This window comes from Portunus trituberculatus, chromosome 49 (assembly GCF_017591435.1).
Source record: "Portunus trituberculatus isolate SZX2019 chromosome 49, ASM1759143v1, whole genome shotgun sequence".
Taxonomy (NCBI): domain Eukaryota; kingdom Metazoa; phylum Arthropoda; class Malacostraca; order Decapoda; family Portunidae; genus Portunus; species Portunus trituberculatus.
In genome coordinates, this window is record NC_059303.1 from 7,957,860 (window position 1) to 7,974,885 (window position 17,026).

The window sequence follows — 17,026 nt, forward strand, 5'->3', positions numbered from 1 at the left end:
ACAATCTTCTTCACTCTTCACACACCTACACAACTTCGCATCATCCGCAAACAAATTAATATAACTGTTTACTCCTCTGGCATGTCATTAATATATACAAGGAAAAGTATTGGTGCCAGCACTGAGCCTTGTGGGACTCCACTCTCCACCACCAACCAGTCCGACTTTGCATCCCTTATTACCGTTCTCATCTCCCTCCATCTCAAGTAGTTTTCCATCCACTTTAACACTTTTCCTTTCAGTCCTCCATAAATCTCTAATTTCCATAACAGTCTCATGTGAGGTACCTTGTCAAAAGCTTTCTTTAAATCCAAATATACACAGTCCATCCATCCTCTCTCTCTTGTATTTTGTCAACCACTCTTGAATAAAAGCTCAGTAGATTTGTTACACATGACCTCCCTTTCCTGAAGCCAAATTGATGATCCGATAATAACTTATGATCCTCCAGGAACCGTATCCAATATTTCTTTATCACCCTCTCACAAATCTTACCGACCACACTTGTTAGAGACACAGGTCTATAGTTAAGAGGCTCTTCCTTACTGCCTCCCTTATAAATGGGCACCACTTCAGCTCTCTTCCACTCTACTGGTACTTCCCTGTTTCTAATGAACACCTTATAATATCATATAATGGATCAATCAATTCTTCTCTACACTCCTTCAATAATTTTCCTGAAACTTCATCTGGTCCCATCGCTTTATCATCTTTAAGTTCCTCCAACATTTTATATAACTCCTTTTAGGTATCTTAATGTCATCCATGTGCACATTTCCTTGTACATTCTGAGGCTTTACAAACATTGTTTCTTTAGTAAATACTTGCTGAAACCTATTATTTAGCAATTCCGCTATATTCTTAGGGTCATCTACTATCCCTTGCTCTCCTTTTAATCTTTCAATGGACTCTCTCTTTTAAGTTTACCATTTATGAACCTGTAAAACAATTTTGGATGTTCCTTACTCTTGTCTACAATATCTTTTCAAATTTTCTTTCTTCCTCCTCCTTACCCTCACATACTCATTTCTCGCCACTCTATAATTCTCCTTATTTAGTATATTCCTGCTCTTTTCCATCTTTTCCAAGCCACATCTCTCTTTTCCTTAGCCTTAACACAAGTTGCATTAAACCAATCCTTTCTTCCTTCCTCTCTCGGTTTATACTTTGGTACAAATTTCATAACTCCTTCTTTATAATATTTCATAAAAATCTCATATTTCTTTTGCACTTCTCTGATTTGTAACATCTCCTCCCAATCTAATTTTCTGAAATAATTTTTCAAACTTTCTGTGTCCATCTTTCTATAATTCAATCTACCACTCCTGTATGTCTCGTCCTTCCTTCGCTGTGTTGTTGCTATCTGCATTTCCATAACCACATGATCACTCTTTCCCAAAGGACATTTGTATTGTATATCTCCACATAGGTACACTTCTCTTGTTAACACCAAATCCAGTCTAGCCGGTTCATCATCTCCTCTATATCTAGTATTTTCCTTCACCCTCTGTTCCATCATATTTTCCATCATTAGATTAAGAAATCTCTCTCCCATGCTTCCTCTCCAACACCACTTACTAGATTTTCCCAATCCACCTCCTTACAATTAAAATCTCCTACTAGTATCACCTTTCTTTTTCCAGATAATACACTTTCCAAACTCTGTAAAGTATCCTTGATCATATTGTCGTATTCCTTAATGTCCAAGAATTTGTTTTAGGAGGTACATAGGTCACCATGATTATTAATTCTTTTCCATCACTTTTTATCCTTATGCTTATCACTTCTGCGTTGTTCTTCCCATACCAAACCTTATCCACATTTATTTATTTCTTCGTCATAATCATAACTCCTCCTCCACCTTTACTCTCTATCCTTTCTCCATATATTATATTTATTATCCAAATTTATCTTTGTTTTTCATGCAATTTTGTCTCAGTCAAACACACTATATCAGGCTTCTCCACCATCATATAGTCTTGCAATTCCAATCTACTTGACAGTATCCCATCTATATTAGTATACATTACGGTCCACCCACTGCTCCCTCTAGGGGTTCCTCCGTATTCCTTCTTTCCACATACCACTTTCTGACTCTCTCTCCTATAACTCTCCAAAAACTTTTCTCTTTCCTCCTCAGACCGCTCATCATTTTTCCTTCTCGCCTCTTCCACCAATTCCTTATATCTTCTCCTCTCTTCCTCATTTCTATTCTTTCTCACAAACACCTCTTTACAACCTTCTATCTCTCTTAACTTTGATGTTCTATATAGGATATCCTCCGCAGATTGTTGTGACTTCAGTACTACTTTAATCGGTCTGCTCACTCCCTCCTTATACGGACCCAGTCTATGGATCTCTTCCACTTCTTCTTGTAGGTCTTTTTTTTCATCATCATTTAGATTTTTGAACAGATCTCTTACCGTTTTTAATTCTTCCTTAATTCTCTTAGGCTTATATGTTATATTTTGTTCTTTCATCCCAAATATTAACACACTCTTCTTCTTTTCTGCTATTTCCTTATCAATGTTTCCTTATTCTTCATTACATTAACCAGTTCCTTGGACCTTTCTTTTTGTCTTCCTTCAACTGATCTTTAATTATTTCTTGTAATCCAACCATCTCTGCTTCCCTCGACTCAGTCCATTGTGTTTTCTTCAGTTCCCATTCCCTTTCAAACCTTTCATTCTGCTCACTAATCATTTCCTTAAAGTCATCTTTCTCCTTTACTACTCTCTCCATTTTCTCCTCCAACCGTCTCTTGTATTTTTCAACCTCCACTCTCAAGTGTGCATTCTCATCCACCAATCGTTTTCATTTTCCTCCAGTCTCTTAACTCTTTCCTTCAAAGCCTTGCGAATTCTCTATCCTGCTCCTCCTCACTCCTCTGAACTTTTAATTCCTTCACCAACTCCTCAAATCTCTTCTCCAACATTACCAATCTACCTTGCAATGTTGCCCCTGTTGAAGATGGACTCATGCTTTGACTGGCCACTTTCGGCTTTGCTCCCTGGGCCTCATCAACATATTTTGAATTTGGTAATTTATTTCTTACCGGTCTATCCATTTTTTTTTTTTTTACTCTTCCTGGGAGCATGTGGGTGTGTGGTCACTGGGGGCCAGGCCTGGTAGCTACGTGTGTGTGGTGGGATGCGTTGGCGGCTGCTATGGCTGGCCTTTGTGTGGTTCCCGCTCTGTCGTTTGGAGTGTGGAGGTTCTCACACCTCGGATCACTCCCATGTACACGCCACCAGGCTACGTTCACTCTGTACACTCGTTCACTCGCTCTGGTCGCCCCTCAATAGCAATAACTATTCTCACTCAAGCACATTGCTTAGCGTGTGGAGTGTTAGTTAGATGCCGCTCTGAGCAGGAGGCACGTCCGCTCTCCACGGAGCGCGGAGTGTGTGTGTGTGTGTGTGTGTGTGTGTGTGTGTGTGTGTGTGTGTGTGTGTGTGTGTGTGTGTGTGTGTGTCCAACTAATATTTTCCCATAGGTTCTTCAGTTGCCATAATGCACATTTGCCACAACAAATATTACATTGGAATGACCCAAACTCATTGTTGCTGTACTGGCCTGGTTTTAGACACCTACCCTCATATCCAGAGCAGAGTCTGACACACTAGCTAGTGGGCCATCTGTGTCCTTGTCTGTGGCAGCAGGTGTGGATGAGGTGTGGGGAGGACGTGGCCGAGAACCTCCAAGATCATGTATTGGTGAAATTAACTGTTCCAATATGATAGCACTTGGATCGCTGCGGCCCCTGCGCACCTCTTTTGATGATGAATCTTTCTCTCCTGCAAGACGTTATGGACTGAGTTACAAGTAATTAAATAGTCCAGGCACAAACATGTATAAATAAAAGTGGATACATAAAGACATAAGTAAAAATTAAGGTTAGACTTTAACTAACATACACTAAATAATTAAGTTGAAAAAATATCTAAACCCCTCACCATGTCCATTTTCATTATCACAAAAAATTAAGCACAAAACAATAAAAACACAAGCTGAACAGAAATGCAGATGAAAATAGTGATTGATATATGACTTATAAGCTGATGAACATTAATAACAAACAAGCACAGAATTAAAAACAGATAATTCATAATAGAGAACTTTGAATAATTCTTTGACATATATGTAGTACAAGCTCTTTGAGATCAATCAAATGTGACAAAGAAATGGTATGGAAATCCAATTATTTCTTATCTTTGCGACAAAATTGGTACTTGAACTTGAAATATTATCCCAATCTACAAGAATAAATTACAGCTCTACATAAAAAACGTTTGTTACAGTAGCTACTATAATTATGATTAGTTATTGCTATAAACATCATTAGTTTCTTTACAATTAAAAGATAAATATAGATTAGTGCTAAACTATCAACAAAATTCAAAAGTGGTTGGTATTTGGCCCCTTGTCATAGGCAGCCACTCATATTAACCTGAGTAATTATGACTCATGGTGTGTGTTGATTAGAAATCCTTGCTAACCACCATCACAGTGTTAATACATATATTGTGCAATGCTTGAGTTTTGCAAGCAAGTGTTAGTGTCATATGGGGTTATCCAGTCTTGATTCCAGCAAGTGGCTACAAGATAAGTGGTAGGAAGAGCCTTCAAGACAGTACCACATACTTCAATTTTCAGGATGATTTGACTTAATAAACAACAAATCTGATGCTGATATGACAGATGACCATATTACAAAAAAATATCAGGAACTTTAATTCATGGCAATGAAGATAATCTACAAAATATAAAAAATTTTATTTATATAATTAATATATCTATTGTCAGTGATAAAATAAAATGGTCAGTAAAGTACATCCTTTATCCTACAGCAATTATCATATATGTAAAGGAGATGTTTTCTTACATGTATCACATTATCTGGAATCATAAATGAATGTAAGCAAACAAACCTTCAGAGCAGAAGCTTGGGGTGATGACAAGCAATCACACTCACAATGTAACAACACAAGGTGACAGCACAAACTCGCACACTCAAGCCATGATGCCTGATGGTCACTCTCACTATTACAACAGACCTGTAGGAGGAGGAGTACCTGGAGCAACAGTCTTGATGTGAGGAGGAAGCTTGGATGCCTTCATGGCTGCTGTGAGGGCCGCCTGATCAGCACGATGCAGAGCTCCCGATCCTCGGCACAGTGCCTTGATCCCTGCCAGCAGGTGCTTGTCATGGACACACACCATGCGCTCCTTCTCTCCCCTGTTCCATAAATAACACACAAATTAGAGGGTACACATATTCATTCTACTAGACATAGTTCATCTAATCAACATACTGTTATTTCACTTAAGTCTTCCTAGTTCATTATACAGAGATACGAACACTCCAACATACAATTTTTTTATATACAACAAAAAATTTCATATAATTTACGCCTCGAAATACGAAGATATTTTTAAGATATGAATAGCCATCGGTAGGTGGTGCAGCAATTGCTCAGCTACCCATGTCCACCCAAACATTCAATTTGCATTGTGTATCGTTGTTCATCCTTTGTGCATGTATGTGTCTGTGCTCCTAGGCAGTGTTCTTTTCTTAAGTTTTGTGAACTCAAGACCTCATGATCATGGGTTCCAAAAGTAAAAATAAGAAGGCTGAAAAGAAGAAACTTAGAAGTCTCGCAATGGATATAAAACACAAGATAATTGCAAAATATGAATGTGGTGTTCATATATGTGACTTGGCCCTGTGTGCTAACGCTAGTAATAACTGTATATCAAACCATTGTTGGTGTATCATTCTGAGAACCCCAGGGCCTTTAAAACACATAAGGTGTTAAAAGAGACACTCCAGGTCATGTGGCGTGCCAATAGTAAGGCATGGGTAACTCGCCAATTCCTCCCCTGTACTACATAAATAAAATTCTATCACAGCGTCGGTAAGTACGAATGCAAGTTGGGAGTTTTCACTCGCACTAACTCAGCAGGTTTGGCAAGAAACACACAAAATAGCCAGTATTTACATACTGATTACACTTGGAAATTCAATAAATGAGTGAGCACAAATGATGTTCTGCCCACAAGCAACTCCTCTTCTTTGCAATGCAAAAAACCAGAAGTCTCTAGATGCTATGGTTACCAAAATGTCACAAGTTGAATGAGGTGGTATCATCAGTGTTTGTGGCCTTGCGTCTGATCGGGTTTAGCGACATTGGCTAGAGCAATAGAAAACGGGCCCCCTGTATCTCTCTCTCTCTCTCTCTCTCTCTCTCTCTCTCTCCTGTCACCTGTTCTGATACCACTCTCATTCAGATGTTGTCTCCCCACTACATGGCGAGAGACCTGAGGTGTAGAAGTAAGGCACGTGGGAGAGGTGGCGGAATTGGACACCGTGAAATCACCATCGCTACCACCATCCATCCATCGTGGGAGTTGGTGACACAGTGACATATAGCATATGTTTACTCCTGATTATTATTTTTTATTTATTTATTTTTTTTTTTTTTTGGTCAGGAAGAGCCAGCCAAGGGCTAAAAAAAAAAAAAAAAAAAAAAGGATTAAAGAAAAAGGCCCACTTGAAAGCTGGCTCTCCAAAAAGTGCAAAAGCGTCAGCCAAAATTCTGGAGCAAATGCCTCGATACCTCCCTCTTAAAAGAAGACAAGTCATAGGAAGTTGGAAATACAGATGCAGGGAGGGAGTTCCAGAATTCACCAGTAAAGGGGATGAATGATTGAGAGTACTGGTTAACTCTTGCATTAGAGAGTTGGACAGAAAAGGGATGAGAGGAAGAAAGCTTTGTGCAGCGTGGCCACAGGAAGAGGGGAGGCATGCAATTAGCAAGATCAGTAGAACAGTTAGCATGAAAATAGCGATAAAAGAGAGAAAGAGATGCAACATTTCGGCAGTGAGAAAGAGGCTGAAGACAGTTAGTCAAAGGAGGGGAGTTGATGAGATGAAAAGCTTTCGATTCCACCCTATCTAGTAAAACTGTGTGACTGGATCCCCCCCAAACATGCGAAGAGTACTCCATACACGGGCGGATAAGGCCCTTATACAGAGTAAGCAGTTGGAGGGGTGAGAAAAACTGAATGTTGCCAGCTCACAAGCAAAGACGACAGGAAGAAAATAGCCAAAATATAGCCCAAAAACGCCTAAACGTCTATCGACGTGCCCTGAGTCTTGCATGATGAACGTCTATCGATATGTCCCGAGTTTTGCAAGTTAAGTTGTTATTTTGGGCAATATAGTACATTTATAACATGCATACAATAAACATTGTATTTATCTCATATTAAATCTATACTTGGTTGGTATTTAAAGCATATTAATTTTTTTTTGGGGGGAGGGATAAATTCATATCACTAGAATGAATTAATTCTATTTCCATTAATTTCTATGGGAAAAATTGATTTGATATACAATTTTTTTTATATACAATTATTGTCATGGCACGAATTAAATTTGTATGTTGAAGTACCACTGTATATATAATCTTATAATCAATCATCCTCGTTACACACTCTTACTTAGAAACATACATTTTCAGATAGAGATATTAATACTAATACTAATACTAATAATACTAATAATAATAATTCATAATAATTTGCATAACTTTATGTCCCTATCACAGAGGATAAAACTACAACTTGCCTATCAGTAAATTTAGACTACTGAGGCTGTCATAAAATTTCTTAACCTTATGTACACATCCTCTCTCCCTCTCTCTCTCTCTCTCTCTCTCTCTCTCTCTCTCTCTCTCTCTCTCTCTCTCTCTCTTTCTCTCTCTCTTCCTAGACATGGTAATTTGAATGATGATCTTAACATATGAAAATGTATTTGATTTTAAAACTTACTCAGCTGGAGTAGTGGATGCTGAGCCTGTTGTGGTGGTAGTGGTGGTAGAAGTGGTTGTGGTGGAAGTCGTTCCATTTGTGGTGGTTTGTGTAGAGGAGGTAGTGGCTGGTGGTGTGGTAGCAGGTGAGCTAGACGTGGGTGGAGGGACAGCCTGACCACCACCACCAGATGAGGAGGTAGTGGTGGCAGTGGTTGGAGAGGAGGATGGGGATGAGTGGGGTGCTGGAGTGGTGACATTAGTGGGTGGAGAGCCGACATGGCTCACTAGATACTGAAGTAATACCTTAGCTGCATTCACAGCCTGACTCACACCTCCGACAGTCACTGTAAAGCAACACAATACAAAATAAATCCTTCTATTCTTCTAACATTAAAAATTCAATATACACAATCTTTGAATTTCTAGAATACTTTCTAAAAGTACTTTTTATTCCTCACTGACCTTCACCTCTTTCACTTCTGTCAATCACTCAGTCAAAATTCCCCCAATGACTTTCCCTGGCACACAAAGCAAATTCATCCCTTTATAATTATCACACTTACTATAACATCATCTACTTTTACATAAACACAAATTGAGTTCCTTATACACCTAGAGGGCAAAACATGTGGTGTCTTCAATATACCCATAGCACTGGAAAACATGAAGCCTCTCAAATATTTCCAGACAACAACTTACATTGGTGGGCATTGCTGGCAAGGTAGTCTGCTGCCAACACACATAGTGACACATAGAAAGCCTCGTACTGTTCTTCATGGTGAAGAATTTCTTCTTTACTGGAAAAGATCAATTGTAAAGATCACATTTAATGTTTCCTAAAATCTTATAATAAGAATTGTCATCTCAATAATAAGTTAAGTTGGTTTCCATATACTTCGCTATTCCCTAAATATGTTTCACTTTTCTATAAGGAATTAATAAATTTTATTGCTGAAAGTAAAACATACTGGCCATATTTTTTTGTCTCAATGTTAGATTGATCAGAATGCATGTCTGGTTATCAGAACATAGTGAAGGATGGACACAATATAGCCATTGAGGGAGGAAGGTAAGCATGGCAGCAATGAATGATACTAATTCATGAGAGGTGAGAGGATGCTAAACACCAAAAAACATGGGGGTCTGAAGTGAATAACATAGCTGTAAGGGTACAGGGAGGTCAAAGTGACTACAGTGGGAGTTGCACAGAGGGAAATGACTAGGGTGGAGGACTAGACTCACACATTAACGGTAGCTGGAGTAAGAAAGGCGAGGATGGACAGAGACCAGAGTGACTCGTATGGCTTGTCTTGTTGCCTAAATGACTTGTTTTCAGAAAGCCAACCAAGTAGACGAACCAAAAAAAATTGTTTCCTACCCATACCCCAAGCTTGGATGCAAGTTATAATTATGAGAAGAATAGGTAATATTGCAGTTTCAACCAATACACCACACGTAACTATACACATTCTCACTGTCTAAATTACAATTCTACGAGCATTTCTAACCCCATTTTACCCTATTGGAAATTAATAATAACTTAAGGACAGAATTTAGGTTAAGTTAGATTTCTCCACTAAAATCCCGCTTTCCCAGGAGGTCCTCAAGCTTGTTACACATAGAGAAAAAGAAATACAAGATAGGGTATATTGGTTGAAACTGCAAATTTACTAAAGAATATAGTCCCATTGTATACCCTAGCTCTACATGATAATATTATAATATCCAAAAGAAAGTCTTATCATATTACAACTATGTAGTAATGACCTCATTTTAGCCTTGCCAAAAATTTCCCCTCACAATTACCTAAGAGCACAACACAGACTACTGCGCTGCTGCTGACATACGTTTTGTCCCTTGACGCATCGGGGACTCATCAGATTGGTCTTAATGATAACTCAAGGAGGCCTCATAGCCGACTTTTACACATCAACATAATAAATGGCACAGGAGAAAAGATATTTATTTGGAAAAGTCTACAAAACTCCATTAAGACTGAAATGCCACCATGGCTGCATCCGGCGGAAAAAAAGAAAAAATCTGAAGCAACATTAAACCTATTGGTGGAAAAAAAAAAAAAAAAAAAACTCCCAGCGACACGTCCGTGACTGGTCAAAAATATTTCCTTCAAGCAATCGTGTCCCTTCTACTCCACCCCATGCCCCATCCCTGTCATTACTCTGCACTGCCTTCCAGGATACAACAGGAAATTCACTGTCTAGCTCAAAGGTAGGTTAAGAGTTCGGAGAAGACATTTTTCCTTGGGTAAGTGGCGAGGGTGGGTGGTGTCTCATAACATTGCAGTAAATTACGAAATATACAATTCCTCGAACAATGAGTCCTCCTTACCTTTTCAGTATAGCTTTGACAAGTTCTGGGAGATCTTGTTTGTTTACAGAGCCATAGGAAGCGGCTAAAATAGGCTTCAATAACTGGCTCCATTCTACGCCGCTGCTGCTCGCCGCCATGTTAACACCTCGACAACAACCAGATGCCACCCCATCAGCTGACTCCCTTCCTGTCCCACATCACACCAAATGTCATGTCTCATAACAACTGGCGTATTCCTATATTTGATACACATACACTTGTGCAGATTATAATTTAATTCAGTTTTCGTATTTAGGAGTAAAATTATGTCAGAGAATATATTTATTCCGCCCTCTTTGGCAATACTGTCTATTGGCCGCCGCTAGAGGCCTCTGCACGCTTGCAAGTCACTCTATTATTATGCGTGTGTGTGTGTGTGTGTGTGTGTGTGTGTGTTAAGAAAGTTGATAAATTATAAAATAAAGTGAGTGAAAAGAACAGAACAGACGAACTATTGAATTATTTTGACAATACAGAAGTGCTAAGCCTCATGTGAAGAATCTCTCTCTCTCTCTCTCTCTCTCTCTCTCTCAAAAACGTCACCAACGGGAAGAGGGAGGGAGACCTGAGGTCACATGGTGGACAGCGAAGAGGGAAGGGTGGAGGGGCAAGAGTGGTAACTGACAAAGGGCAACAAAAAGAGTAATAGTAACCAATGCAACCTGTATGGTTGTATTGGTTGCTTTTACTAGTTTTGCATGATTCTATTATTTGCTTTAATCACATTCGTTGCATGCAACCTGGCCTGGTTGCAACCATTGCAACCTCGACTCGCCGCGGATCCACAGCGGGAGGAAAACTACGCGGTTCAGTGACGGATCAATTTTTATTTATTTATTTATTTATTTATTTATTTTATTATTATTATTATTGAAAATGAGCGAGAAATAGCTCAGATGTTAAATAAGTTTAAATCAGTGTTTGTAAAAGATGGTGATTATGTTGGAGAAGGAGTACTAGGAGGATATCAAGGACCCAAGTTGGAAAACATTGTATTTGATAGAAAGGAAGTCATAACAAGACTTCAGATGCAGATGTTACACATAGAGAAAAAGAAATACAAGTTAGGGTATATTGGTTGAAACTGCAAATTTACTAAAGAATATAGTCCCATTGTCCCATTGGCAATGGGACCGGACCAAATGTCAGGCTGGGTGTTGAAATGTTGTGCTGAGGAATTAAGTTGGCCAATTCATCAGTTATACATGAAGTCATTAGAAGAAGGATATGTTCCGGAAAAGTGGAAGGAAGCGCAAATAGTGGCTATACATAAAGGAGGAAGTAGAGAGTCACCGTTAAACTACAGGCCTGTTTCTCTTCTGTGTATATTGATAAAGGTGTTAGAGGGAATAATAAGAGATAGATGGATAAAGTTCCTAGAAGAAAGAGAAATTCTTTCATCAAAGCAATTTGGATTTAGAAAGGGAAGATCTTGCGTTACCAATCTTCTAAGTTTTTATTCAAGAGTAATTGACATAGTTGATCTGAAAGGAGGATGGGTTGACTGTATATATCTTGATCTAAAAAAGGCTTTTGATAAGGTATCCCATAAAAGACTTAAGTGGAAGATGGAAAAATATGGAGGACTTGGGGACAAGATACTTAAATGGATGACAAGTTACTTATCAGGGAGGAAAATGAAGACAGTAGTACGGGGTGTAAGCTCTGAATGGGCTGAAGTAGAGAGTGGAGTCCCACAGGGGTCTGTGCTGGCACCCCTAATGTTCCTGATATATGTAAATGATCTACCGGATGGAGTGAGAAGTTATATTAATTTGTTCGCAGATGATGCAAAAATAATGAGACAAGTAAAATCCCAAGAAGATTGTCAAGGTTTACAAGAGGACTTGGATATTATTCATGAATGGAGCAATAAATGGATGATGGAATTTAATGCTGACAAATGTCATGTGTTGGAAATGGGAAGAAGTATACACAGACCTCATGCCAGCTATAACTTAGGTGGAGTGAATCTAATGTGTGTAGAAAGAGAAAAGACTTGGGGGTTATAGTACAAAACAACTTGTCACCTGAGGGACATATAAACAAAATTGTAGGGAAGGTTTGGCAATAGTTGCAAATATCAGAACTACATTTACTCACCTGAATGAAACACTGGTCAAAAAAGTAATAGAATCAATTCTGAGACCAAAATTAGAATATGCACAGGTGGTGTGGGCGCCTCATTTGAGGAAACATATACATAAACTGGAACGGGTACAAAGAGCGGCAACGAAACTGGTGCCAGCCTTGCATGATATAGATTACCAGGAAAGATTATGTAGACTAAATCTGCCAACGTTGGAAGAGAGAAGAAGAGGTGATATGATCCAACTGTTCAAGTGTGTAAATGAGATTGACAAGATTGATAGAGATGACTTTCTCGAGCTGGATATGACGAGAAGACCAAGAGATAATCATGATTTGAAATTGAGGATTCCGGGGTGTACAACTGATATTAAAAAGTTCAGTTTCCCAGCTAGAACTGTCACTGCCTGGAATAGATTACCGGAGGGTGTAGTGAGAGCAAGAAATATCCATAGTTTTAAAGAAAAGTATGATAAATGAATTCAAGCGAACGGGACACCACGAGTGTAGCTCATTTCCCGGTAGCAAATTTATAGGTAAACTCTTATAGGTAAACTCTCATTGGCAAAGCTAGTAAGGATATAATCAATGACTCGCTAATGTGTTCAGGGAGGAAGTAACTTTAGCAAACATGACCGTGACGATTTAGCAGCATAAAATAAATAATTGAATAAATAAATAAATAACAGGTTATAAATGGACTTACCTGATGTATGATGAGCGTGTGGGTTGGTTAAGTACATCACAGTGCACTGCCTGAGGCTAATGATATTGGGTGTACCTACTTAACTGGAATATACGCGAGAAGGGGAGAGTGAGGTGAGATGAGCGTATGTCTGTCTCATGCAACTGTTTGAGTCACTGCTGATTCGGTGAAGGACTGACATTCCGAACACAGTCTCGAGGCCGGTTTGGGATCTTGCTCGAGTTGTATCTTTGCTAATTAACTTTTTTATCACCTTTTCTTGACTTATCAATTATCTTTATTAGCATCTAAAATATTTTGGAACTTTAGCAGTAGTAGTAGTAGTAGTAGTAGTAGTAGTAGTAGTAGTAGTAGTAGTAGTTCTGACTGACTAGTTAATGTGAGGGAATGAAATAAACTGCTTCGAGAGTAGTAGTAGTTGTAGCAGTAGCAGCAGCAGTAGTAGTTAGTAGTAGTAGTAGTAGTAGTAGTAGTAGTAGTAGTAGTAGTAGTAATCTTTATCAGTTAACTATATTATCATCTACATTATCTTCAGACTGTAGTAGTAATAGTAGTGTTTTGAAGGGCTACACATAATGCTAATACTAGTTTTTTTTTTTTTTTTTTTTTTTACACTACGACGTCCCCTATGAGAAATGTAGGCTAATATAGAGTGTGGTAGACATTCCTTTCTTTCCTTCTACTTAGCCAGGGTCATATCCACAGGCATTTTCTTTTGTCATATCTACAGGCATTTTCTTTTCTGCTGACTCTTCCGGTACGCTAAAAGAAGAGCAACCACCGATTCAGCATCGTCACTGGAAGAAGACATCTTGGCGGGTAACTGTTTACACTTTGTATTCACTTCCCGCCAAGGCGTCAGCTAGTCGATACTTTGCGCTACTTCTGACACTTTCCGACTAGGAGGGACGAGTCAGAAATTCTACGTACGTGTGAACCCCCCTTTACTGTGCTCCTTGATCTGGTGGCGAGCCCGGGGATTCGAGGCTGTACGTCCCTGCCCCTGACATTTTTTTTTTTTAAACACCAATCTTGAAAACATTTCTAAGGTATATGCAGAACTACTTTTATGTTGTAATAATTTATTGATATGACTGAATGATGGTTATATGAGTTTTGCTCAATAAGGTAAAATAATAACATTTTTTGAAGGCAGTTTCCTCTTTTATATATTAATTCTAAACTACGAAAGTTTTGATGTAGGTAGTAGTATCTGAAAATGTAATTGTCGTGTGTGTGTGTGTGTGTGTGTGTGTGTGTGTGTGTGTGTGTGTGTGTGTGTGTGTGTGTGTGTGTGCAAAAGGGGAAACCGGCCAAGGACAAAAACAAGAAAAGAAAGGCCCATTTGATTGCCAGTCCCTTAACCCCTTCAATACTGGGACACATTTTTATCCTGAAATTTGTATACGATGAGACAATTTTATTTTACATTAGAAAGGGTCTGTGGAGATCAGAAGATTAATGGCCACAGGCTTCACTATTTTAATACCCCACATGAGTTTCTGAAACTGTATAAAATCACCAAATAGTAAGCAAAATCAATATGAAAACGCGTCATGGTACTGATGGGGTTAAAGATTAATAGAGTTAAAATTCTAGGACAAATATCTTAAAATCTCCCTCTTGAAAGAAGTCGTAAGAATATGGATATAAAGAAGCAGGCAGATAGTTCCCGAGTTTACCAGAGAAAGGTATGAATAATTGAGAGTATTGGTTAACTCTTGCATTAGCGAGTTGGATAGAACAGGAATGAGAGGAAGAAGAAAGTCAGTCTTGTGCAGCGAGGCCGCAGGAGGGGAGGCATGCAGTTAGCAAGATCAAAAGAGCAGTTAGCAAGAAAATAGCGATAAAAGATAGCAAGAGATGCAACATTCCGACGGTAAGAAAGAGGCTGAAGACAGTTCAATCAGAGGAGGGGAATTGATGAGACAAAAAGCTTTCGATTCCAGCATATCTAATAAAACTGTGTGAGTGGACCCCCCTCTCCCACCAAACATGCGAATAGTGCTTCATATAAGGACGGATGAGACTCTTGTACAGAGTCAGCAGTTGGAGGGGCGAGAAAAACTGGCTTACGCTTACTTAACTTCATAAAAGCTGTTTTAGCAAGAGATGAAATGTGAAGTTTCCAGTTTAGATTATAAGTAATGAACAGACCGAGGATATTCAGTGTAGAAGATGGGTACAGTTGAGTGTTATTGAATGAGAGGGGATAGTTGTCTGGAAAATGGTGTCGAGTTAATTTATGGAGGAATTGAGCTTCCGAGGCATTGAACACTACGTACCAAGTTTTCTCTGCCCCAATCAGAAATCAGGCGTTCTGTGGCGTCCCTGCATAATCTATTGACTTCCTGAAGGGTTGGTCGTCTCTGAAAAGAGACGACCAATCCTCCGTCTCTGAAAAGAGACGACCAACCCTTCAGGAAAGATGTAGGATGGTATCATCAGCCTAGGAATGGATAGGGCAAGAAGTTTAGTTAAGATCATTACAGGACAGAACCCTGAGGGACACCACTGTTAATAGATTTAGGAAAAGAACAGCGGCCGTCTACTAAGGATTCAATAGAACAGTTGGAAAGGAAACTTTAGATAAAGTTGCATAGAGGATATAAATCATAGGAGGGCAGTTTTAAAATAAAAACTTTGTGCCAGACTCTATCAAAAGGTTTTGATGTGTTTAATGTAACAGCAAAAGTTTCACCGAAATCTCTAAAATTAAGAGGATGACCAAGACTCAGTAAGGAAAACCAGAAGATCATCAGTAAAGTGACCTTGATGGAAGTCATACTAGCGATCAGATAGGAGATTGTGAAGTGACAGATGTTTGAAAATCTTCCTATAGAGCATAGATTAAAAAAATTTAGACAAGCAGGAAATTGAAGCTATAGGGCGGTAGTTTGGGGGATTAGAATGGTCACCCTTTCTAGGGACAGGCTGAATGTAAGGCAAACTTTCAGCATGAAGGAAAGGTAGAAGTTGATAGAAATAGTTGAAAAAGTTTGGCCAGGCAAGGTGCAAACACGGAAGCACAGTTTTTGAGAACAATAGGAGTCCATAAGCCTTCTTGCGTCAAGCTTAAGCACCATCATGCAGAACTACTTAAAATTTAGGTCAGTAGAGTGGTGCCATGGTGGGCGGCTGGCGGGATAGGGCGGCTTCACCTCAGTACAGCTTGACTATAGTAGCACCCTCCTCCTCCGTCTCCTCCTACGGTCAGGTATCATTGGTTATGTAGGTAGTTTTGAGATCATTGTTTTATTTTTTAGGTTTTCCTTACATATGAGAGTAGAGACAGTTAAAAATTGAAACAAGTACTGAAGGGTAAACAAGCAGTCATTCAGCTTAGGGGGAAGGCTTCTCTAATATTAGCTATCATTGCCTTTATTACTCACTCATTGTAAGCCAGACATGGCTCAAAGTGAAACCACCTATCCATTATTATATCACATCACATAATATAGACTCAACATGGCCTAATTTTGGTGTGATGAGAGGCAAGATAGGCATCCCAACAGTCTGCCGATCCACTGGGGATAATTGACTGCCTGCCACCTTGAAGGTCCCCCAACCCGTTGGTTCAAGTACGTTTTCCTATCTTTTCCTAACTCCATTATTCAATTGTATTAGGTTTTTGGTGGTTTCTATAAATCTTCCGTTGATGTTGAAGTGTTTCCCGCACCTTTGTTTGGAAAATATGTGGAGTTTAGTGGTGTTTTGCAGCGTAAATATGAGTCGCCTCAATGGTCAAAATATCCATCCTAATACTTGGAGATTTTTTTTTATTTCAAGCTATAACTGGCTCTTCACAACTAATAGAGACGTCATTGCTTTTTTAAGTGAATCACACTGCTATTGAGTGAAATATAAGGGTTATATAATAGTTTTTTTTTTGTGCTGTTAAACGTGAACTATATAATTTTTGTTTTATTTGTTTACGTTTGGTTTGTGTTTGATGGTCTGGCTCGTTGTAAAATGCCCTAAAAGATATCTCAGACTATGTAAAGTGTGTTAGTATATTCGTCAAGTGAAAATAGCTAGACTTTAC

General features: G+C 38.9%; 1 protein-coding gene across 2 annotated transcripts; it reads right to left on the reverse strand.

Annotated features, from left to right (window-relative positions):
* Positions 1–3,567: 3,567 nt before the first annotated feature.
* LOC123499336 (cell wall integrity and stress response component 3-like) lies at positions 3,568–13,033 on the reverse strand. Of its 2 annotated transcripts, none has more exons than XM_045247217.1 (6): positions 12,982–13,033; positions 10,167–10,335; positions 8,517–8,614; positions 7,837–8,161; positions 5,076–5,239; positions 3,568–3,797 (listed from the first exon to the last, which is right to left on the reverse strand). In XM_045247217.1, the coding sequence occupies exons 1-6, from the start codon at positions 13,016–13,018 to the stop codon at positions 3,583–3,585; spliced, it is 1,008 nt and encodes a 335-aa protein (XP_045103152.1). In that variant the 5' UTR covers positions 13,019–13,033; the 3' UTR covers positions 3,568–3,582. The 2 variants fall into 2 exon arrangements, with proteins under 2 accessions (XP_045103152.1, XP_045103151.1); XM_045247216.1 differs by having other exon boundaries at positions 5,058–5,239.
* Between the last annotated feature and the right edge of the window lie 3,993 nt (positions 13,034–17,026).